Source organism: Mustela erminea, chromosome 13, assembly GCF_009829155.1.
Source record: "Mustela erminea isolate mMusErm1 chromosome 13, mMusErm1.Pri, whole genome shotgun sequence".
Lineage (NCBI taxonomy): Eukaryota > Metazoa > Chordata > Mammalia > Carnivora > Mustelidae > Mustela > Mustela erminea.
In genome coordinates this window covers 66,051,354-66,074,605 of record NC_045626.1, presented here as the reverse complement: position 1 = coordinate 66,074,605, position 23,252 = coordinate 66,051,354, and the positions used below count along the sequence as shown (strand labels likewise).

Here is a 23,252-nt window from a genome sequence, read left to right as displayed (position 1 = left end):
TTCTGCCCATTTTTTTTATATGATTGTCTGTTTTGTGTGTGTTGCGTTTGAGGAGTTCTTTATAGATCCTGGATATCAACCTAGCCATCAGGGAGATTCAAATTAAAACCACATTGAGATGCCACCTTACACCAGTTAGAATGGCCAAAATTAGCAAGACAGGAAACAACATGTGTTGGAGGAGATGTGGAGAAAGGGGAACCCTCTTACACTGTTGGTGGGAATGCAAGCTGGTGCAGCCACTTTGGAGAACAGTGTGGAGATTCCTCAAGGAATTAAAAATAGAGCTTCCCTATGACCCTGCAATCGCACTACTGGGTATTTACCCCAAAGATACAGATGCAGTGAAAAGAAGGGCCATCTGTACCCCAATGTTTATAGCAGCAATGGCCACAGTCGCCAAACTGTGGAAAGAACCAAGATGCCCTTCAACAGATGAATGGATAAGGAAGATGTGGTCTATATCCAGTATGGAGTATTACGCCTCCATCAGAAAGGATGAATACCCAACTTTTGTAGCAACATGGATGGGACTGGAAGAGATTATGCTGAATGAAATAAATCAAGCAGAGAGAGTCAATTATCATATGGTTTCACTTATTTGTGGAGCATAACAAACAACATGGAGGACATGGGGAGATGGAGAGGAGAAGGGAGTTGAGGGAAATTGGAGGGGGGGTGAACCATGAGAGACTATGGACTCTGAAAAACAATCTGAGGGTTTTGAAGGGGCAGGGGGTGGGAAGTTGGGGGAATCAGGTGGTGGGTATTAGAGAGGGCACGGATTGCATGAAGCACTGGGTGTGGTGCAAAAATAATGAATACTGTCATGCTGAAAAAAATAAATAAATTTAAAAAATAATAATTAGTTTTGCAAAACTAAAGATCCCTGGGGAGAAAGCCATGAATTCCATGTTTTGCTTTCTCCTCCTCTGGAATTCTGCTGTTCTCTTTGGTAAGTGAACTTGATCTTGGCTGGATTTCTTGTTGATCTTCTGGGCGAGGGGCCTGTTGTAGTGATTCTCAAGTGTTTTTGCCCCAGGCAGACTTGCACCACCCTTACCAGGGGCCAGGCTAAGTAATCCACTCAGGTACTCTTACAGGAGCTTTTGTTCCCTGAACACTTTCCATAGAGTTCCAGAGGACAAGAATGAAAATGGCGGCCTCCCAATCTCTGGCCCAGAGGAGCTGAGAGCTCAGGGCCCCACTCTTCAGTGTGCCCCCAGAGAAAAGCACTCAATCACTCCCATCTCCCAGCCTCCAGCCTTGCTTGGAGAAAAGCGCTAAATCACTCCCATCTCCCTGACCTCTGGCTGCAATCCGAGCTCACCCAGCCTGTGACCAAGCATCTCTGTCTTTGTTACACAGCTCTGCCTGGAGTCTCTGAACCCCACAGATCCCTGAGCTCTTCCAGGTTGGGGTTTCCCCGGATCTTGTGGGTACCCCACTCACAGAGCACCAGCCTGTGCCACTGATTATCGTTCAAGATAATCCTGAGTTAAGCACTCAATCCTCAGCTCTGTCTCTGTAGCCAGCTTCCCCACTCTAATAACTGCGAGCTCTGCAATACTCAGATACCCCTGATCCTTCTGTGACCCCACGGGACCTGAGGCCACACTGACCCCACGTGGGCTTCACCCCAGTTTAGTCACTGGAACGATATCCCTCAGTGGAGCAGACTTTTAAAAATCCTGATTTTGTGCTCTGTTGCTCCACAGCTTGCAGGGAGCTGGCCCCTCCCCCCACGGTCTATCTTCCCATCGCTTTGGATTCACTTCTCTGCCTGTCCTACCTTTCAGAAAGTGGTCAATTTTCTGTTTCTAGAATTGTTGATCTTCTTCTCTTCAATCTCATGTTGGATTTGTAGGGGTTCAGAATGGTTTGATAAGCTATCTAGCTGATCTGCCACTGATGTCATCTCAGCCTGTTACTTCTCTGCCATCTTGACTCCTCCCCAAAAAGTCTATTCTTAAAACAATTTTTCTACATCATTACAGGCTAAAGATTTTGAATCAAGCTCAGTGACCAGAGTGGGACAGTAAAACTCCAAGAATCAGGTGGCCTCATACAACCTAGGAAGACAAGGAGAAGAAGAGAGACTTTCCACGATGACTGAGAACCTCACTCTGTGAAGTTTAGTGAGTACACAGTCCCAGGGGGTAGGGGAGGGATTGCTCCACAAGATACACATGCAGCTGGAGCAGGACTGGGTGGGGCCCAGGCATCTGCAGGAGGGACAGCTCCCCAGTGAGCCTGTGGTGCTGCTCTTCTGAGGACCCCATTCTCATTATCTTCATTCCACCTCCATGGATGCTCCCAGCAAAGGTGAGAGACCCACAAGGAGGCACAGTATGAGCACAGGTGTCCATTTGTCCCTCCCACTCAAGTCCATGACTCAGGACCCTACTCTCCCAGTTCTCCCCTTTGCTCTCTCCTCACATGGCTGGGGCCAGTCTGTCCTAAATCAACCTCCCGAAACACCTGGGGTCAGAAGGTCACCATCTCCTGTGTCATGGCACTGGAGATACTTGGGATATAATTATGGCTCCTGGCACAGCCCCATCTGGCCATGGGATGGGGTCAGGATTCACCCCTCACAGACCCCAGACTCCAACTCAGGGAGCTTGCACTCTCAGAGCATCTCTGGCTCCAAAGCAGTCCTGAGACTGGTTACTCGGGAACTCAGAGCCTTGGAATTTGTCCCCAAATGTGTGTGGGTACCAAGTGAGGGCATGCAGAGCAAACCAAGACCATGCAAACCAGAACCAGATAAGTGACTACCATTTGGACCAAGACTGCATGAGCTGGTGTCACTTATGGGAGTGTGTGCATCTTTGAACAAGTCCACAGAATCGAACCACCTTGGCCAAGGCCACCTAGGCTAGTGCTGCTAGGACAGATGTTAAATGAGTGGTACCACTTGTACTGAAGCAGTCAGATCTGGTGCCACATGGGAAGAGGACCCATTCACCAATGCCATGTCATCAGTGTCACATTAGTCATGGCCATGATAGCCCAAGACACATGAGCTAAGACTACATATCAGGTGCCATGTGAACAGAAGCCATGTTTTCCTATGATACTTGGAATGAGGCCCTGTCTACCCAGACCCTGTGAACAGGTGACACTTGATCTTGTTTGTTGGAATGATGCTAACATAGCAGCCTAGAAAAACACTGTATTGCAGCATTCCATCCCACCAAAGGTAGGCCCTGCATCCTCAGAGGAGTGAAGCTTCTCATGAAGATTACAGAACAGGGTAATGGACAGTGTGATGATAGCCACTCTCTGCCAGTAAACATGGCAAATGCTTAATGATGATGCAAAAAGCCCCCACATTTTGTTTCCAGGTAGAGGAATTTAGCACTCATGCCTGGCCAGCCAGGAAGAAAGGATGGCCTCTGTACTGGACAATGAGGTAGAAATGCCCCCCATGCATGGAAATCACAAATGGAGGATACGTTCCCTCATGCGAGGGGGTTCCAAGCAACATTGTGTGGTGTGAACCCACATGATGCAAATGAAGATCACATCATGGGCACCATGTGGAGTGAGGCCACCTGAGAAATGCCACTTGGACTGAAGCTGCATGAGTTGGTGTACGGTGAGGAGAGAGCTCTTTCCCAGGGATCTCAGTGATGAGGAACTGAGAACACAGCCACCTGGATGGTACCACTCCTTCCTGTCCCCTGAGCTGTGTCCACTTCCCTGGCATGTCTTTAGGTTCATGTTTCCCTTCTGCTCTCACCTCATGGCAAAGTTGGACCCTGGAAGGATCAGCAGATGAAGTAATCCGGATGGTACACGGTATCCCCTCCTGAGGTCCATGCACTCAGACACCCAATGTATCTGCTCTAAAGGCTGGGACAGTGCAGGGCTGTCACTGGAGATCCTGCCTCTAGCTACAGTTGTCCATCCTGTCCTGCCAACAGGGACCCTCCATACAGCTGTTCAGGTCTGTCCAGTCCTCCCATTACCATGGAGAGGTGTGGGGAGGGTTGAACCTGGCCTGACTTGCATGTGACCCAACACAGCAGACCTTGTGCAGCCCTGTTCAGGCAGGAGCAGGGTCATCCCCTCCCAGACTTCCTTCAAGCCCTCCACATCTGTGTGGACATAGAGACCCTGTCCTGACCTGTCACCCAGACCTCACATGCCTTATCCTCACCTCCCTCATCAGTAAGCACACCACACCTGATCCAGCCTATTTTCCCAGGAATCCACTAATAAACATTACTCCCATTATGTGATGAGTAAGGCTATTAGTGACTTGGTCAAGTGGTGACTGATAACTACATGTGTCTGAGGGGAAAGGGAAGACATATGATTCTCACTGTGACTCTTATGTTTAGGCTCTGAGAGTTTAGTGTTGCCTGTGGGCTCCTTCCCCCAGCATTGTCGATCCCCTACCCTGTGCCCAGCTCTATGCCAGCACTAATGAGAGACTGTCAGGGACAGAGTCTGGGCTCCAGAACACTGTACTCAACAGCAGAGAGTCACAGTCCTTACTTGGTCTCTACAGCTTCCGTGTACATGACATGAGACAGAAATTTTCAGAGTTCTCACATCTGCACTCTGGGACTGTGGAGAGTCACCACACCATGGGTCAGTATATCACCCATGCCCTGGAGACCTGAGCCATCCTGCCTCTCAGGCTCATGGGAAGGAGAGTTGGCACAAGGTGTGGGGCAGGGGCTGAGTGACAGCACCTGTCAGTCACTCGTGACACATCTACCAAGAGTGACCATCACCTTTGGTGTATACCAGTCCACAGTCCGCGAGGTCAGTCAGTGTGGGAAGCAGGATGCATCCCTGCTCCTGGGCTCCTCCTCTGGTGGAACTTGCATTCAGCCCCATGAGGTCCAAGATCCAGAGCCCAGTTTCCAAGACAACCAGGAATGGACAGAGTGCGGGTGGGGCACCAAGAGTCAGGAGAACATGGAACCACAGCCTCCCCTACTTCACTCCCTGGTCCCTGTGAGCTGCAGACCTCCCTCCCTCACAGGAGGAGAGTCCCTTGCTGAACTGACCTTTGTGGAGAAGGAAGGCACAGAGGCTACCAGAAGCTGAACTAGTGGTGACTACAGCATGACACAGCGATTACAGGACCATCCATGGAGACACTGATGTCAGGCAGCATTCCCTTCACCCAAAAATAGAGTTTGTAGGACAAGAGTGTGGGCTGGGGGGTAAGAACCCTACTCTCTGTTTCTCTGACTTCTGTATCTTCTGCCAACCTTAGCCATCTCCTCAGGAGTCCAATGTAGGTTATGCCCTATGACAAGGACTGGGGGAGCCCTGCCCATCTGTGGGGCCACAGGAGACAGGGCTCTGGGACATCTTCTCTATGGCCTGATCCTCCATCCTCCTCCTCAATCTCTGCACAAGGGCCATGTCTAGGTTCTGTCTGTAGGCCCAGCCCCTACAGGACCTGACCTGGGCCTTCCCCAAACCCTGAGTCAGCTCAGGAGAGCCTCCCAGGAATACATCTTTCTTCTTCTCCTCCCCTCTCCTCTTATAGGCCCTGTGCTTCCTTGGACAGTTCCTCCATGTCAGTGACCCTTGGAAGGCCCAAGTTCTGAAGATCAGCTCAGAACTGAACATGTTACTTGGAACCAGCAAGAGACAGGCCAGGACCTACTGATGTTCTTATGTAAAGATACCGAATGGTCCTTGGGGATCCCTGACTGATACTGAGAATCCAACTTGTGGGCAAGACCATGCTGAAAATCAGACAGATCCAGGGCTAAGAGAAGCTTGACCATTTCTATGTCACCTACTATGGCAATGAGAGCAGCTGGCAGTAATTCAAAGTAACACAGAAAAATGTGGAAGTGAGATGAAAAGCTTCCCACTGAATCTGTCCTTCCCTCTCACTAACACCAACTGTGGGTCAGACCTTAGGATCAGGTGTCCTCTCTGGTCTTGGAACAGCCCCTACACCTAGCAGGTTCTCTATCCTTGAAATCTATATATCACACTGAACAATGACAGATACAGAGAGCTATACTGTATTATGGGGACTGTAGTCAGGTTTTACGGAAGATAATACAGATTTAGGATGCCATTATACACCATGTGTGACCCAGATATAATCACGCGCTACTTCTGAGGGGAGACACCTGTCTCAGCACAGTCTAGGAGGAATTCCTCTTCTCCCTGGGTACAGGAAACCTGGATGGGCCTGATGGGATGCCTCCTTTTGTGCCAGGCTGAGGAATCCCCACATCCAGAAACACTGTATGAGGCTTCCTGAAGAGGAGACCAGGCCCCTGATGCCCCAGGCTCTACCCTCCTTAAGTTCAGTAGAAACTGTGTTGGAAGTGCAGGCACCACCTTGGGGACCAGAGGGGACTTGCTCCTGGCACCACATCCTCCTACTTCCCCAAGTAACCTGCACCAGACAGGTCTGACCCACATGGACTCACACCCACCCCTGTGTGGACCCTGTGGGGTGACTTTGGCTGCATTTGGGCCACGCCTTTAGGTCCAAGGTAAACTTTTCCAAGATTCAAAAAATATATCTATCATGCACTGAGTTTTTCATCATGATTCTTTGACTTGTGGTTTGTAAATTGATTTTTAGAGCAATTTCATGGGGGAGGAAATAACAGATGAAGACTATTAAGAAGGAAGAGCAGATCCTCCTATTTCCAAACTGGGTTGAATCAGAGCAATACCTTGGGGAGAATAGGAGGACACAGGACAGAAAACAATTTTCCCCTAACAAGAGCATGGCAAGTACTATTGAATTATGGGCCTATAGCTTACTTATTGATGTGATAAACTGGAATGATAATTTTTCTTAAGAATACCTATGACCAAAAAAAAAAAAATTTCAGGTTAAAATACCATGAAAGTGTAACTCTGCAGAGTTATAATCTGGGGATCGTCACCATTAATTTCTCATCCACATGACCATAAGTGGGCTGGCAACTCCCTGGACCCCAGGTGGCCCCCTGTCCATGTGGGAGAGAGCAGAACTGAGAGGAAAGAGCTGTTTCCTTCTGGACCTGCAACATTCTGGCTGAGGTTGTTGCAGTTCCCCTCTCAGCCTGGGCACCCTTCCTCACCTGATGGGGGGATGGCTGTTGACTGGTACCTGCTGGTGCCTGCCAGCTTCCGCTCTACTCTCTCCATTCCTGGGAACCAGGGACCTGCACTCCTCTCCCTGCCTCCCTTCACTGCCAGGTGCATTCCTCCAGTCATGTACTTGCTTAGCTCAGCCAGTCTGTGGGGTGCTGGGGAAAGCAATGACGTGTCATCCACGTGGGACTCCACACAAGGGGACAGGAACACAGGCACATGAAGCACTCTCATGTCCCTGTGGCTTAGTTGTGTATGGGGTAGGGGAGAGAGAATAAGTACTACCTTAAGTGACCTCAGCCCCCATGTGATCTAGAGAGATCACAGGGACTTACCACATCTGTGTCAAACCTGCTCCCACTTCAGCATTTCCTTTTAGAGACCCCTATCTGTGCCCAGCAGCTGCCCAGAGAACTGACGAATCACCTGAAAGATACCTCTGACCACATCTGACACAGCCCTCTGTGCCCAGAATGCTCACCTGAGGGGAAAACTCCACACTGGACTGGAACTGGATTGAATCCCAGATCCCTGAGCTTTATCCTGTTCTTTCAGATCCTCTAACACCCCCTCTGCCCCTATGGAATAGCACCCATTAGACTCTTCCTACACACATCTCACTTCTTGTGATGTTCCCCATGCTGAGCAGCTCCAGAGTTCCCTCTTCAGTAGGGACTGTGTCTTGTCCATGCCTAATTCCCAGGATGGAATGTGTGCCAGACCCTACGTCTGAGCCCTTTAGGGGCTGTCTGGAGGGAGGATACTCCTGACCTTGCTGCAGGATGAGAGCTGAGTGAGTGAAACACCCCCACAGTGCTCATGACTTTCTGTGAGCCCTGATGGAATGCCCATGCCCAGGGATAGGGTTCTTTTCCAGTTTTCTTAAAAACTCCAACCACCAGTCAGACCCATGCTACTCTGGGACTAAGGCTGATGAAAGGGGCACCCCTGTGGATCTAGAAAATCCCTGGCACTCAGGCCAGGCCTCGAAGGTGGGGAGTCTCTTGGAATGAGTCCTTGATTTCCAGCCACCCTCTCCTTTCCTCTCTGCCGCTGTGGCCTCCTATGAGGTGACTCAACCCTCCTCTGTGTAGGTGATCCTGGGACAGACATCCAGGATCACCTGTGGGGAAACAGCATTGGAAGTAAACATGCTTATGGACACCAGCAGAGGCCAGATCAGGGCCCTGTGCTGATCATCTGTTAAACCAGCCTATAACTACACCTGTAACTAAAACTCCCAGATCCCAAATGCTCAACACACTTTAATTACAAGACATAGGTTAAAAAAAAACACCCACCAGTGTCAAATAGGCAGGGAAAACAAGACATTCTCAGAAATAAACAGAAGGGAAAGACACACAGTTTTTAGGGAAAGGCAGAGAAAATTTCTGGCAAATTTCTCATTAACAGAAATGCAGCAAGGACAGTAAATTTTTAAAATATGGGGAAAAAAATAATTCTTTACCAAAGGAGAACATCTTTCAAAAATGAAGGCTGAATAAAACATTTTCTCACATATATACAGAAAATGACAGGATTGATCATCAGCCAGCCTGTTACAAAAGAAATAGTACTGGACACCCCTCAAGCAGGAAGGAGTGATTCCAGAAAGAATAAGATTCTACAAGACAGATGAAAAAATCACAAATGCTAACTACTAGGGAAAATATTAAGACTTTTTTAGTATCTAAATATTTTTGGAGATAATTCATTGTCTAAAGAAACTCAAATACCTATCTATGTTGGGATTTATAATAGAGTTAAAAGTAATATGTATGAATTACATCAAAAAATACTGAGAAGAAGAGGGAGAAGTTTGCTGTAAGGATCTGACAGTCTGTGTGACATGGGGGAACACACCTGAATGTGGACTATTACAACTCATGAGAATATGACAGACATAGGTAGAGCTAATAACCAAAAAAGTAGGAGATAAAATGGAATCCTAAAAATGCACCAATAACTTAAAAAGGGAAGAAAAGGAGAAAGGAAACCAGGAGAACATGGACAAAGAAACACTATATACAAAAAAAAAAAAAAAAGAAACACTATATACAAGGATGTTATGTGGAATGTCAATGCTAATCACACCCTGGAAATGGTCTAAATGCAAAGAAAAGACAGATTGTCAAACCGAGTTTCAGAATAATGCCCGACTCTATGTCCCATTTCAGAAAACTAATGTAAATGAAACCACGTGAAAATCCAAGGGTAAGTTCAAGACAAGTTCACACCAAGACTACTCCACAATGTAGAACATGAAACATTCACAGGGAAGAGACAGAGAGTGAACACTTAAAAATAGTTACAATGGAATTATTTATATTGCATGTATTTTACACACACAAACAAAAAAGAAATATTCACAGTGCACGTCTCATGAGGAACTGATAGGGAAATAGCCTTCACCCCTCCCTCCTTTCCCCTACTATTAGGGGAAGGGAGTGAAAAATAAAGCATGAAGACACCAGAGAGGGAGACAAACCATAAAGAGACCCTTCACTGTAAGACACAAACTGAGGGTTGCTGGAGGGAAGGGGAAGGGACTGGGGGATGCATAAGGGAGTGATGTATATTAAAGACGACACATGATATGATGAGCCCTGGGTGTTATACGCAAGTGATGAATCACTGAACTGTATTCCTGAAACTAATAATACACTGTATGTTAATTAACTGATTTTAAATTAAAATTAAAAAATAAAATTAAAAAAGAATTTTCCATACATTCAGACAAGAGTTCCGCTATGAAGCTGAGAGGTGGGGACAGCTCCACAGGCACCAGATCCATGATGCCTGCCAGGAGCAGAGATTCTCTCCAGCAGCCTGAGAATGAGCATTTTCACAGGAACCAGGGATGACGTGACAGAAGTTTGTGGTGGCCAGGTTCAGCTGTAGCCTCAGGAGACAGAACTCTGGGGTATCCACCGTGACTGGGACCCTCTCCTGCTCCTCCTCCTGCTCTCTACCCAGGTCTTGCTTGCATTGCCCTGCCCATGAGCTCAGCCCCCACCGGACCCCAACCATGACCCTGACACTCAGCTCAGCCCAGGGAATGCTGCAAGATTGGGGACAATGAAAATGAGCTCCAGAGTCTCCTGATTTTTCAGATCCTGTGATTACCTGTAAGATTAGCTTCTCCCAGTAGAGTGGCCATGACATCCTCATCACTACCACCTGCTCAGGATTCAGAGGACAAAACAATAATGTTGAGCAGAGCCACCAGACCCAGGATAGGGCCCTGCCTGGCCAAACAGCCTCTGCTTCCCCCACAGGTTCTCCAGCTCTAACCTGAAACATGAACCTCTTGAACCTCTCTATGTGCAAGCCACGGGGGCTCTTTAGAGACCAGCCAGGATGGGGATGGCAGTGCGTTGGGAACAGAAATCCTGCTGCCCTTCCTGGCCTCACCCCCCCTCCCTATTTGATCCCATGATCAAGCTATGCCCTGAGGAGTTTATAATAATAACAACAACAACAACAACAATAACAGTAATGATGCAGATTTATGTACACAAGTAAACTTTACACAAAAGCATCATCTGTTCCCACTTATGATAATCTGCACTAATCAGCGTGGGGAAGCATCAGTCCTGACACTTAATACACAGGAAACTGGTAGTGATAGGACATCACATGGGTTTATCTGGGTTTGACCCTTTTCTGATGCACTACACTCTACCTTGCTCTCTTCTTTTTATACAGGACACCAGGCTAGCCCAGGACATTTCAACCCAGGGACAAGTATAGGAATCCCACTTGCCTTGCCTCCTTCACCATGTATGTGGCCTGTCTGTGCTGGGCTGGGCAGGGCTTGTGGGTGGGCAGCTGCCTGTGGGAGGCTGGAAACCATGGTCCACATCCCGTCTCAGGTGACAGGTGCTGTCTGGGAACCTGCAGGAGGAAATCTCCTGGTCTGAGCCTCCTCCACCAGCAGGGGGCAGAAGAGCTGCATCACGAACAGCAGGACAGAGTCTGGGGCTGCCCATGGGGAGCCTCACAGGGACACGAGGCCTGGGGGCAACAGGGGTCCAGGGTTCAGTCCCCGAAAGAAGTTGGAATAATCACTCCTATCTCCAGCTGCTGAAGAGACCTTGCTCTGAAGGTCAGACACACAGTGACACCCAGGGCACTGACAGGAGCCCTGACACAGTGAATGCCTACGTGGGAAATGCATCTCCCTGCTCTGTGCACTGGTGTTCCAGGAGCTGACTCATCTGAGCTGAACATGTTGAGAACATCCTGACCACTCACCTTTCGAATCTCCATCCCCATGTCCAGGCAGAAGCAGGCAACGGGATTGCAGCTTCTTTGCTCAGGAGGGTCTCCAGGGGTGGGACAAGGAGTACTTGGAGTCCCTGGTCCCTGGAATGAGCACCACAGCCTCCCTGTGAGACTGTCTCCAGAGTGAAGGGATTCTCACTACCTGAGGCCACAGCTCTGGTCCCTGGGTTGTCCTTGTGCAGTGACACAATCCAGCTCCCTCCTGGGATGCTAGCCTGGCTCCACAACTCACCCATATAAAAAGACCTAACTCTGGGACCCTAACAACACATGGTGCTCAAAAGTGTCAGCGGTGATTTCTCATGCAAGTCACATGTTTCCATGTAACACTGATGAAGAATCGTAAAGGAATCAATGTGCTGACAATCTATGAGCTGGTCTGCTGTGAGATGGGGTTATGATACCACTACGTGTCAATACACTAGACATTGTGATCAATGTTCAAAAGCAGATGGTCTCTTAACAAGTGGACTCTCAGACGCCTGGGTGGATCATTGGGTTAAACCTCTGCCTTTGGCTCAGATTATGGTCTCAGGGACCCATGATTGAACCCTGCTTTGGGATCCTTGCTCAGCAGAGAGCCTGCTTCCCTCTCCCTCTACCTGCCTCTCTACTACTTGTGCTCTCTCCCTCTGTCAAATAAATAAATAAATAAATAATCTTTAAAAAAAGCAAGTGGATTCTCATAGCCACCAATGCACTAACATTCTGATGAGAAATTTCCACAATCTGATGACTTGGGGACCATGGGATCACAGTGCCGCAGGGAGACACAGTGGGGACACAATGCAGGAGGAGGAAGGTAATGAGGGCATAGGACCACCTCTCCTTGAACAGGTGTCTGCATCTTTCAGAGGACCCATCCCAGCTCCATGGCCAGGCTCCTGAAAGACCCCAGAGAGAGCCAAGGGCAGACCCCATACAGAGTAGTTTCATTTGGTTATCATGTGTTCAGATGCCAGGAAAGTAACTGATCCCAGCTGTTTGTTGTCGAGGATGGTTTTGAAACTGGCAGCTGCTTGGAGTAAACTCAGGGCTCCTCTATTCTTCCTCAATCACATGTTCTGATCTCACAACTTGTGGATCACTTAGGAGCCCCTGAAGTGGAGAAAATTTGCATAACTACTAACAGTCACTGACCCAAGGACCTAGAAAGGAATAAAAGAGGCTGGGGTGGAACCCAGCAGTGCTGTGGGGTCTCAGGAGGCAGAGCTCCGGACATCTCCACCATGGACTGGATCCCTCTCCTACTCCCCGTCCTCACTTTCTGCACAGGTGCTGTCCCTGGACCCTCTGCAAATGCTCAGCCCCTGCAGGACCTGAGCTGAGCCTGCATCAGAGCTTGAGCACAGACTCAGAACAACCTCATTACAGGGACCCAGGGAAGGAGCCCCTGAACCTCACACCAACTTCTCCTCATCTGTCTTTTCAGGCTCTATGGCCTCCAGTGTGTTGACTCAGCCTCGTTCGGTGTCAGTGTCCCTGGGACAGACAGCTACCATCACCTGCTCTGGGGAAGTACTGAGCAAGTACTATGCACAATGGTACCAGCAGAAGGCAGGTCAAGCCCCCAAACAGGTCATTTATAAGGACACTGAGCGTCCTTCTGGGATCCCGGACCAATTCTCTGGCTCCAGTTCAGGGACCACACACACCCTGACCATCAACGGGGCCCAGGCTGAGGATGAGGCTGACTATTACTGCCAGTCATCAGATAGCAGTGGTCAAGCTCACAGTGACACAGGCAGATGGGGAAGTGAGACAAAAACCCCTTCTCTGCCTGTGTCTCACCCTCCTCCAGCCCCAGGAGGACTATGCACAGAGCAGGGAGCAGGTTTAGCCTAGGATCCCACATCTGAGATCCACAGGCTGACTCTTCTCACACACCTTCAGACAGGTTCTACAAGATGGATTGGCAGAGGATAAGGACACATTTATTATAACTATACTTAAGCTGTGGATGTGAGCTCATGAATGACTGAATATGTTAGGAGCAGACAATAGAAGACATTTTCCAAAGTCCAAATCTTTTAAAACTTCCCCAAAACATAATCATATATTCTGAGACTTAAAAATACAGAGATGGAGATTGACAGCAGATTACATGTTACCAAAGAAGAAACTAGTCACCTTGGTGTCATAGCAATAGAGATTGTTCAAAATGAAACACAGAGGGAAATAGCCTGAGAAATTGAAGAAAGTCTCAGTGCAGGGAGGACAGCTTCTTTCCACTTAAAGATGTGTAATTGGAGTAACTGAGGCAGAGATGGTGGGGAGTGGATGGTGATTGAAAACATATCTGAAGAAAAAAAGAAAAAAAGAGCCACCAAGTTCTCAAATTGTGAGAACCAATGTATCCAAGAAGCTCAACGAAGCTCGGGCACAGGGAACATGAGAGATAGCACAGCAGACATCGTAATGAAATTGCTACAAACCAGTGATGTAGACGCTCTCACAGCCAGAGAGGAGAGTTGTGCTCCCTACAGGGACCCAGTAACGTGGTAGGAGTACATTCCTCCTTACAAACCAAGTAAACTGGGCAACTGAGTTGGGGGGGGGGGAGCAATGTCTTCAAAATACAACTTAAAAAAATGGACAATCTTATTTTTTTTTATTTTTGTATTCTCGGATGCCCGTCATCTACCTCAGTCATCCTCCCACCCGACCCTGTGCTAATCGCCAGTTTGTTTTCTACACTGAAGAGTCTGTTTCTTGTGTCAACCTTCATTTTTAACCAGTAAAATGTCATTGAAAAGTGAGACAAACTAAACATTTCCCAGACTGTAAACCTCCCAGAACTTATCACCCACAGACCCTCAGCACAAGAGACAGTGAAGGACACCCTGGGACAGAAGGAAAGTGTAGGGCCACCTGGGTGGCTCAGTGGGTTAAAGCCTCTGCCTTCAGCTCAGGTCATGATCCCAGGGTCCTGGGATCGAGCCCCACGTCGGGCTCTCTGCTCCGCAGGGAACCTGCTTTCTCCCATCTCTCTGCCTGCCTCTCTGCCTACTTGTGATTTCTGTCAAATAAATAAGATATATTTTTAAAAAAAAGAAGTAAAGTGTCGCAGAGTGAAATGTGAGTCTACACAAAGGTATAAAAAGTATCAGATAGCAAAAACTAAATGGGTAAATGTAAAAAGATTTTATTATTTCGTGTCTATTAAAGAGTCAACTGTTTAGGTAGAAATAAGAACAATATATTTTGATTTATAATATATATCTATAAAATATATGACAATCATCAGTAAAAATGTTGGGGAAAGAAAATCCTCTTATCACATCCTTCTTCTACATGTAGTTGATACCATGTCACAAGAAGGTACTTGACAATTAGCAGTGAGGATCTCCAACAAGTAAGACACCAAAATAAAACCATTTGAACCACAAAGAGTAAGAGCTGATAAGGTGGATTAGGTAGGGTTCTCCAGGGAATATGGATCCAATATGGCCTGTATCGCATACACACTTGGATATATATTCATATGTTACACACACATATCCAGAGAGATGGAAATGGAGATAGACAGAAGCTGATTTAAAGAAATGGGTCATCGGGACACCAGGGTCGTTCAGTCAGTTAAGCAACTGCCTTCGCCTCAGGTCACGATCTCAAAGTCCTGGGATCCAGTCCTGTATCCGGCTCCTTACTTGGCAGGGAGCATGCTTCTCTCTATGCCTGGAACTTCCACTGCTTGTTCTCTCTCACTTTTTCTCTCCCAAATAAATAAATAAATAGATAGAAAAATAAATGCTTTTTAAAAAATGGGCATGCAGGAGGGTCAAGATGGCAGAGAAGTAGCAGGCTGAGACTACTTCAGCTAGCCGGAGATCAGCTAGATAGCTTATCTAAAGATTGCAAACACCTGCAAATCCATCGGCAGATCGAAGAGAAGAACAGCAATTCTGGAAACAGAAAAACAACCACTTTCTGAAAGGTAGGACCGGCGGAGAAGTGAATCCAAAGCGACAGGAAGATAGACCCTGGGGGGAGGGGCCGGCTCCTGGCAAGCGGCGGAGCAACGGCGCACAAAATCAGGACTTTTAAAAGTCTGTTCCGCTGAGGGACATCGCTCCAGAGGCTAAACAGGGGCGAAGCCCACGCGGGGTCAGCGTGACCTCAGGTCCCGCAGGGTCACAGAAGGATCGGGGGTGTCTGAGTGTCGCAGAGCTTGCGGGTATTGGAACGGGAAAGCCGGCTACAGAGACAGAGCCGACAGTAAGCTCACAGCTCGGTGTTACCTTGAACCGGTCGCAGGCTCGGTGAGCTCGGAGCGCGGCCGGAGGTCAGGCAGACGGGAGTAACTGGGCGCTGTTCTCTGAGGGCGCACTGAGGAGTGCGGCCCTGGGCTCTCGGCTCCTCCGGGCCGGAGACCAGGAGGCCGCCATTTGTATTCCCGTCCTCCGGAACTCTACGGAAAGCGCTCAGGGAACAAAAGCTCCTGAAAGCAAACCCGAGCTGATTACTCAGCCCGGCCCCTGGTAAGGGCAGTGCAATTCTGCCTGGGACAAAGACACTTGAGAATCACTACAACAGGCCCCTCCCCCAGAAGATCAACAAGAAATCCAGCCGAGACCAAGTTCACCTACCAAGGAGTGCAGTTTCAATACCAAGGAGAGCAGCGGAATTTCAGAGGAGGAGAAAGCCAAGCACGGAACTCATGGCTTTTTCCCTGTGATTTTTTTTTTTTAGTCTTGCAGTTAATTTAATTTTTTTCTTTTTCATTTTTTGTTTTTTTTTCTCAACTTCTGGTAAAATTTTTTTTTAACTTTTACCTTTTTCTTTTTTAATGTTTTTTAACTAGTTTATCTAATATATATATATTTTCTTTTTTATATTTATCCTACTTGTTTTATTTTTTTAATTTTTTTCTTTTTTTTTCTTTTTTCTTTTTTTTTTTCTTCTTTCTTCCTTTTTGAACCTCTTTCTATCCCCTTTCTCCCCCCTCACGATTTGGGATCTCATCTAATTTGGTTAAAGCATATTTTCCTGGGGTTGTTGCCACCCTTTTAGTATTTTCCTTGCTCTGTCATATACTCTTTTCTGGACAAAATGATAAGACGGAAAAATTCAACACGAAAAAAAAGAACAAGAGGCAGTACCGAAGGCTAGGGACCTAATCAATACAGACATTGGTAATATGTCAGATCTAGAGTTCAGAATGACAATTCTCAAGGTTCTAGCCGGGCTCGAAAAAGGCATGGAAGATATTAGAGAAACCCTCTCGAGAGATATAAAAGCCCTTTCTGGAGAAATAAAAGAACTAAAATCTAACCAAGTTGAAATTTAAATAAAGCTATTAATGAGGTGCAATCAAAAATGGAGGCTCTCACTGCTAGGATAAGTGAGGCAGAAGAAAGAATTAGTGATATAGAAGACCAAATGACAGAGAATAAAGAAGCTGAGCAAAAGAGGGACAAACAGCTACTGGACCACGAGGGGAGAATTCGAGAGATAAGTGACACCATAAGACGAAACAACATTAGAATAATTGGGATTCCAGAAGAAGAAGAAAGAGAGAGGGGAGCAGAAGGTATACTGGAGAGAATTATTGGGGAGAATTTCCCCAATATGGCAAAGGGAACGAGCATCAAAATTCAGGAGGTTCAGAGAATGCCCCTCAAAATCAATAAGAATAGGCCCACACCCCATCACCTAATAGTAAAATTTACAAGTCTCAGTGACAAAGAGAAAATCCTGAAAGCAGCCTGGAAAAAGAAGTCTGTAACATACAATGGTAAAAATATTAGATTGGCAGATGACTTATCCACAGAGACCTGGCAGGCCAGAAAGAGCTGGCATGATATTTTCAGAGCACTAAACGAGAAAAACATGCAGCCAAGAATACTATATCCAGCTAGGCTATCATTGAAAATAGAAGGAGAGGTTAGTTAAAAGTTTCCAGGGCAAACAAAAACTGAAAGAATTTGCAAACACCAAACCGGCTCTACAGGAAATATTGAAAGGGGTCCTCTAAGCAAAGAGAGAGCCTACAAGTGGTAGATCAGAAAGGAACAGAGACCATATACAGTAACAGTCACCTTACAGGCAATACAATGGCACTAAATTCATATCTCTCAATAGTTACCCTGAATGTTAATGGGCTAAATGCCCCTGTCAAAAGACACAGGGTATCAGAATGGATAAAAAAACAAAACCCATCTATATGTTGCCTCCAAGAAACTCATTTTAAGCCCGAAGACACCTCCAGATTTAAAGTGAAGGAGTGGAAAAGAATTTACCATGCTAATGGACATCAGAAGAAAGCAGGAGTGGCAATCCTTATATCAGATCAATTAGATTTTAAGCCAAAGACTATAATAAGAAAAGAGGAAGGACACTATATCATACTCAAAGGGTCTGTCCAACAAGAAGATCTAACAATTTTAAATATCTATGCCCCCAACGTGGGAGCAGCCAACTATATAAACCAATTAATAACAAAATCAAAGAAACACATCAACAATAATACAATAATAGTAGGGGACTTTAACACTCCCCTCACTGAAATGGACAGATCATCCAAGCAAAAGATCAGCAAGGAAATAAAGGCCTTAAACGACACACTGGACCAGATGGACATCACAGATACATTCAGAACATTTCATCCCAATGCAACAGAAAACACATTCTTCTCTAGTGCACATGGAACATTCTCCAGAATAGATCACATCCTCGGTCCTAAATCAGGACTCAACCGGTATCAAAGACTGGGATCATTCCCTGCATATTTTCAGACCACAATGCTCTAAAGCTAGAACTCAACCACAAAAGGAAGTTTGGAAAGAACCCAAATACATGGAGACTAAACAGCATCCTTCTAAAGAATGAATGGGTCAACCGGGAAATTAAAGAAGAATTTAAAAAAATCATGGAAACAAATGATAATGAAAATACAACGGTTCAAAATCTGTGGGACACAACAAAGGCAGTCCTGAGAGGAAAATATAGAGCGGTACAAGCCTTTCTCAAGAAACAAGAAAGGTCTCAGGTACACAACCTAACCCTACACCTAAAGGAGCTGGAGAAAGAACAAGAAAGAAACCCTAAGCCCAGCAGGAGAAGAGAAATCATAAAGATCAGAGCAGAAATCAATGAAATAGAAACCAAAAAAACAATAGAACAAATCAATGAAACTCGGAGCTGGTTCTTTGAAAGAATTAATAAAATTGATAAACCCCTGGCCCGACTTATCAAAAAGAAAAGAGAAAGGACCCAAATAAATAAAATCATGAATGAAAGAGGAGAGATCACAACTAACACCAAAGAAATACAAACTATTATAAGAACATACTATGAGCAACTCTACGCCAATAAATTTGACAATCTGGAAGAAATGGATGCATTCCTAGAAACATATAAACTACCACAACTGAACCAGGAAGAAATAGAAAGCCTGAACAGACCCCTAACCAGTAAAGAGATGGAAACAGTCATTAAAAATCTCCAAACAAACAAAAGCCCAGGGCCAGACGGCTTCCTGGGGGAATTCTACCAAACATTTAAAGAAGAACTAATTCCTATTCTACTGAAACTGTTCCAAAAAATAGCAATGGAAGGAAAACTTCCAAACTCATTTTATGAGGCCAGCATCACCTTGATCCCAAAACCAGACAAGGATCCCATCAAAAAAGAGAGCTATAGACCCATATCCTTGATGAACACAGAGGCGAAAATACTCAACAAAATACTAGCCAATAGGGTTCAACAGTACATTAAAAGGATTATTCACCACGACCAAGTGGGATTTATTCCAAGGCTGCAAGGGTGGTTCAACATCCGCAAATCAATCAATGTGATACAACACATCAATAAAAGAAAGAAAAAGAACCATATGATACTCTCAATAGATGCTGAAAAAGCATTTGACAAAGTACAGCATCCCTTCCTGATCAAAACTCTTCAAAGTGTAGGGATAGAGGGCACATACCTCAATATCATCAAAGCCATCTATGAAAAACCCACCGCAAATATCATTCTCAATGGAGAAAACCTGAAAGCTTTTCCGCTAAGGTCAGGAACACGGCAGGGATGTCCATTATCACCACTGCTATTCAACATAGTACTAGAGGTCCTAGCCTCAGCAATCAGACAACAAAAAGAAATTAAAGGCATCCAAATCAGCAAAGAAGTCAAATTATCACTCTTCGCAGATGATATGATACTATATGTGGAAAACCCAAAAGACTCCACTCCAAAACTGCTAGAACTTATACAGGAATTCAGTCAAGTGTCAGGATATAAAATCAATGCACAGAAATCAGTTGCATTTCTCTACACCAACAGCAAGACAGAAGAAAGAGAAATTAAGGAGTCCATCCCATTTACAATTGCACCCAAAACCATAAGATACCTAGGAATAAACCTAACCAAAGAGGCACAGAATCTATACTCAGAAAACTATAAAGTACTCATGAAAGAAATTGAGGAAGACACAAAGAAATGGAAAAATGTTCCATGCTCCTGGATTGGAAGAATAAATATTGTGAAAATGTCTATGCTACTTAAAGCAATCTACACATTTAATGCAATTCCTATCAAAGTACCATCCATCTTTTTCAAAGAAATGGAACAAATAATTCTAAAATTTATATGGAACCAGAAAGACCTCGAATAGCCAAAGGGATATTGAAAAAGAAAGCCAACGTTGGTGGCATCACAATTCCGGACTTCAAGCTCTATTACAAAGCTGTCGTCATCAAGACAGCATGGTACTGGCACAAAAACAGATACATAGATCAACGGAACAGAATAGAGAGCCCAGAAATAGACCCTCAACTCTACAGTCAACTAATCTTCGACAAAGCAGGAAAGACTGTCCAATGGAAAAAAGACAGCCTCTTCAATAAATGGTGCTGGGAAAATTGGACAGCCACATGCAGAAAAATGAAATTGGACCATTTCCTTACACCACACACAAAAATAGACTCCAAATGGTTAAAGGACCTCAATGTGCGAAAGGAATCCATCAAAATCCTTGAGGAGAACACAGGCAGCAACCTCTTCGACCTCAGCCGCAGCAACATCTTCCTAGGAACAACGCCAAAGGCAAGGGAAGCAAGGGCAAAAATGAACTATTGGGATTTCGTCAAGATCAAAAGCTTTTGCACAGCAAAGGAAACAGTTAACAAAACCAAAAGACAACTGACAGAATGGGAGAAGATATTTGCAAACGACATGTCAGATAAAGGACTAGTGTCCAGAATCTATAAAGAACTTAGCAAACTCAACAACTAAAGAACAAATAATCCAATCAAGAAATGGGCAGAGGACATGAACAGACATTTCTGCAAAGAAGACATCCAGATGGCCAACAGACACATGAAAACGTGCTCCATATCACTCGGCATCAGGGAAATACAAATCAAAACCACAATGAGATATCACCTCACACCAGTCAGAATGGCTAAAATCAACAAGTCAGGAAATGTCAGATGCTGGTGAGGATGCGGAGAAAGGGGAACCCTCCTACACTGTTGGTGGGAATGCAAGCTGGTGCAGCCACTCCGGAAAACAGCATGGAGGTTCCTCAAAATGTTGAAAATGGAACTGCCCTATGACCCAGCAATTGCACTATTGGGTATTTACCCTAAAGATACAAACCTAGTGATCTGAAGGGGCATGTGCACCCGAATGTTTATAGCAGCAATGTCCACAATAGCCAAACTATGGAAAGAACCTAGATGTCCATCAACAGATGAATGGATCAAGAAGAGGTGGTATATATACACAATGGAATACTATGCAGCCATCAAAAGAAATGAAATCTTGCCATTTGCGACAACATGGATGGAACTAGAGCGTATCATGCTTAGTGAAATAAGTCAAGCAGAGAAAGACAACTATCATATGATCTCCCTGATATGAGGAAGTGGTGATGCAACATGGGGGCATAAGTGGGTAGGAGAAGAATAAATGAAACAAGATGGGAATGGGAGGGAAACAAACCATAAGTGACTCTTAATCTCACAAAACAAACTGAGGGTTGCTGGAGGGAGGGGATTTGGGAGAAGGGGGTGGGATTATGGACATTGGGGAGGGTATGTGTTTTGGTGAGTGTTGTGAAGTGTGTAAACGTGGTGATTCACAGACCTGTACCCCTGGGGATAAAAATATATGTTTATAAAAAAAAAAAAAGAAGGGAATCTTTCTGCCCTTCAACAGACGAATGGATAAGGAAAATGTGGTCCATATACACTATGGAGTACTATGCCTCCATCAGAAAGGATGAATATCCAACTTTTGTAGCAACATGGGTGGGACTGGAAAAGATTATGCTGAGTGAAATAAGTCAAGCAGAGAGAGTCAATTATCATATGGTTTCACTTACTTGTGGAGCATAACAAATATCATGGAGGACATGGGGAATTGAGAGGAGAAGGGAGTTGGGGGAAATTGGAAGGGGAGCTGAACCATGAGAGACTATGGACTCTGAAAAAAAATCTGAGGGGAATGAAGTGGTGGGGGGGTGGGAGGTTGGGGTACCAGGTGGTGGGTATTATAGAGGGCACAGATTGCATGGAGCACTGGGTGTGGTGCAAAAATAATGAATACTGTTATGCTGAAAATAAATAAATTTAATTTAAAAAAAAGAAAGAAAGAAAACAAGAGAAAATAAATAAATAAATAAAATCTTAAAAAAAAAAAAAAAAACGTGGTGAGAAAGTAAACCTTTCTCACACAGCAAACCTCTCAGGACTGACCACCCACAGACCCTAAGCACAAGCAATAAGTGAAGGACACCCCTGAGACAGAAGGAAAGGGTAACAGATGGAAATGTAGCCTACACAAAGAAAGAAAAAGCATCATATGTCATAACTCAAGGATAAATGTAAAATCAATGTTAATGGTTAATGTCTATAAAAGTCAACTACTTAAAGCAAGAGATGTATCAATGTGTTTGATTCATAATAGATGTACAAATACTACATGACAATGAGATGATGGCAGAAATGATGATCTAGATAAGACCATGTTATGATGTGCTCATCCTGCATGTGAATGATGTCATATTACTGGAAGGAACTTTCTTAAGGTAGGAGGTGAGAACTGTAAACTCTAAGGAAATCAATAAAATAAAACCAGTTTAACAATTAAGAACTATAGCTAATAAGGTGCATGACTTGGGACGGTCTGGAGGACACAGATCCAGTAGGACATGCATGTCATGTCTGTGTATGTGTGTATTTGTCTGTGAGGCACAGAGAAACAGAGACAATGGGAAGGAGACACTCACGTTGAGAATCAGCTCAGGTGGTCCTGGGGTGGCAGGACTGGAAGGGGCAGGACAGGACAGAGGGCTGTGTGTGGAAGTCAGGACAGGGTTGCAGACTTTTATCCAAATTGCATCTGAAGGATTAAAATGCTAAAAGGAGACAGAGAAGAAAATTAAGGCATCCCAATCAAACCACTAGAGATGAAAACAACAGTGTGTCAGATCACAAATACAACAGTTGAGATCACCAGCAGACACAACAAGATGAAGATTGTGAGGGAATCTGAAGACACAGCACAGATAGAGCAGAGTGAGAGGCACAGAAAGACTTTATAGGTGAGCAAAGCAGCACTCGGTGTAGGAAAACGTGAACAATGTCGTGCACATGTGATTGTGAACCCAGGGAGTGAGGGTGGGGAGGTGGAAAGATTGTTTTATGAATTACTGGCCACAAATTCCTAAATTTCAGGAAAATTTAGTACCTATAGTTTACATTCATGAGAAACCCCAAGTAAAGAAATATGGGAGGAAAAAACAACAGCCCAACCCCATCAATATCACATTGTTTAAGGCAAAGAAAAAGAGAGAGTGTGTGAAAAGGAACCAGAGAGGAAAGAGACTAGATTCAGGGGAACAGTGATAAGGATTCAGATTGATCTCTCAT

At 45.3% G+C, this 23,252-nt stretch overlaps 4 protein-coding genes across 14 annotated transcripts in view; all 4 read left to right on the top strand.

The window, feature by feature from the left end:
• Window positions 1–23,252, top strand: part of LOC116571641 (immunoglobulin lambda-1 light chain-like) — a 1,068,967-nt gene that overhangs the window by 577,316 nt on the left and 468,399 nt on the right. The window lies entirely within an intron of this gene.
• The window catches only part of LOC116571643 (immunoglobulin lambda-1 light chain-like), a 569,629-nt gene that overhangs the window by 82,112 nt on the left and 464,265 nt on the right, over window positions 1–23,252 (top strand). The window lies entirely within an intron of this gene.
• LOC116571638 (immunoglobulin lambda-1 light chain-like) overlaps window positions 1–23,252 on the top strand; it is a 1,139,351-nt gene that overhangs the window by 676,546 nt on the left and 439,553 nt on the right. The gene's annotated exons all lie outside the window — the stretch shown is intronic.
• LOC116571642 (immunoglobulin lambda-1 light chain-like) overlaps window positions 12,550–23,252 on the top strand; it is a 487,065-nt gene continuing 476,362 nt past the window's right edge. The window contains exons 1-2 of one of the 2 annotated variants that reach the window (XM_032309776.1): window positions 12,550–12,648; window positions 12,806–13,100. In XM_032309776.1, the coding sequence (XP_032165667.1) occupies window positions 12,603–12,648; window positions 12,806–13,100 (341 nt within the window). In that variant the 5' untranslated portion in view covers window positions 12,550–12,602. Of the gene's footprint in view, window positions 12,649–12,805; window positions 13,104–23,252 lie in introns of both variants that reach the window. The other variant, XM_032309770.1, reaches the window with a different exon arrangement.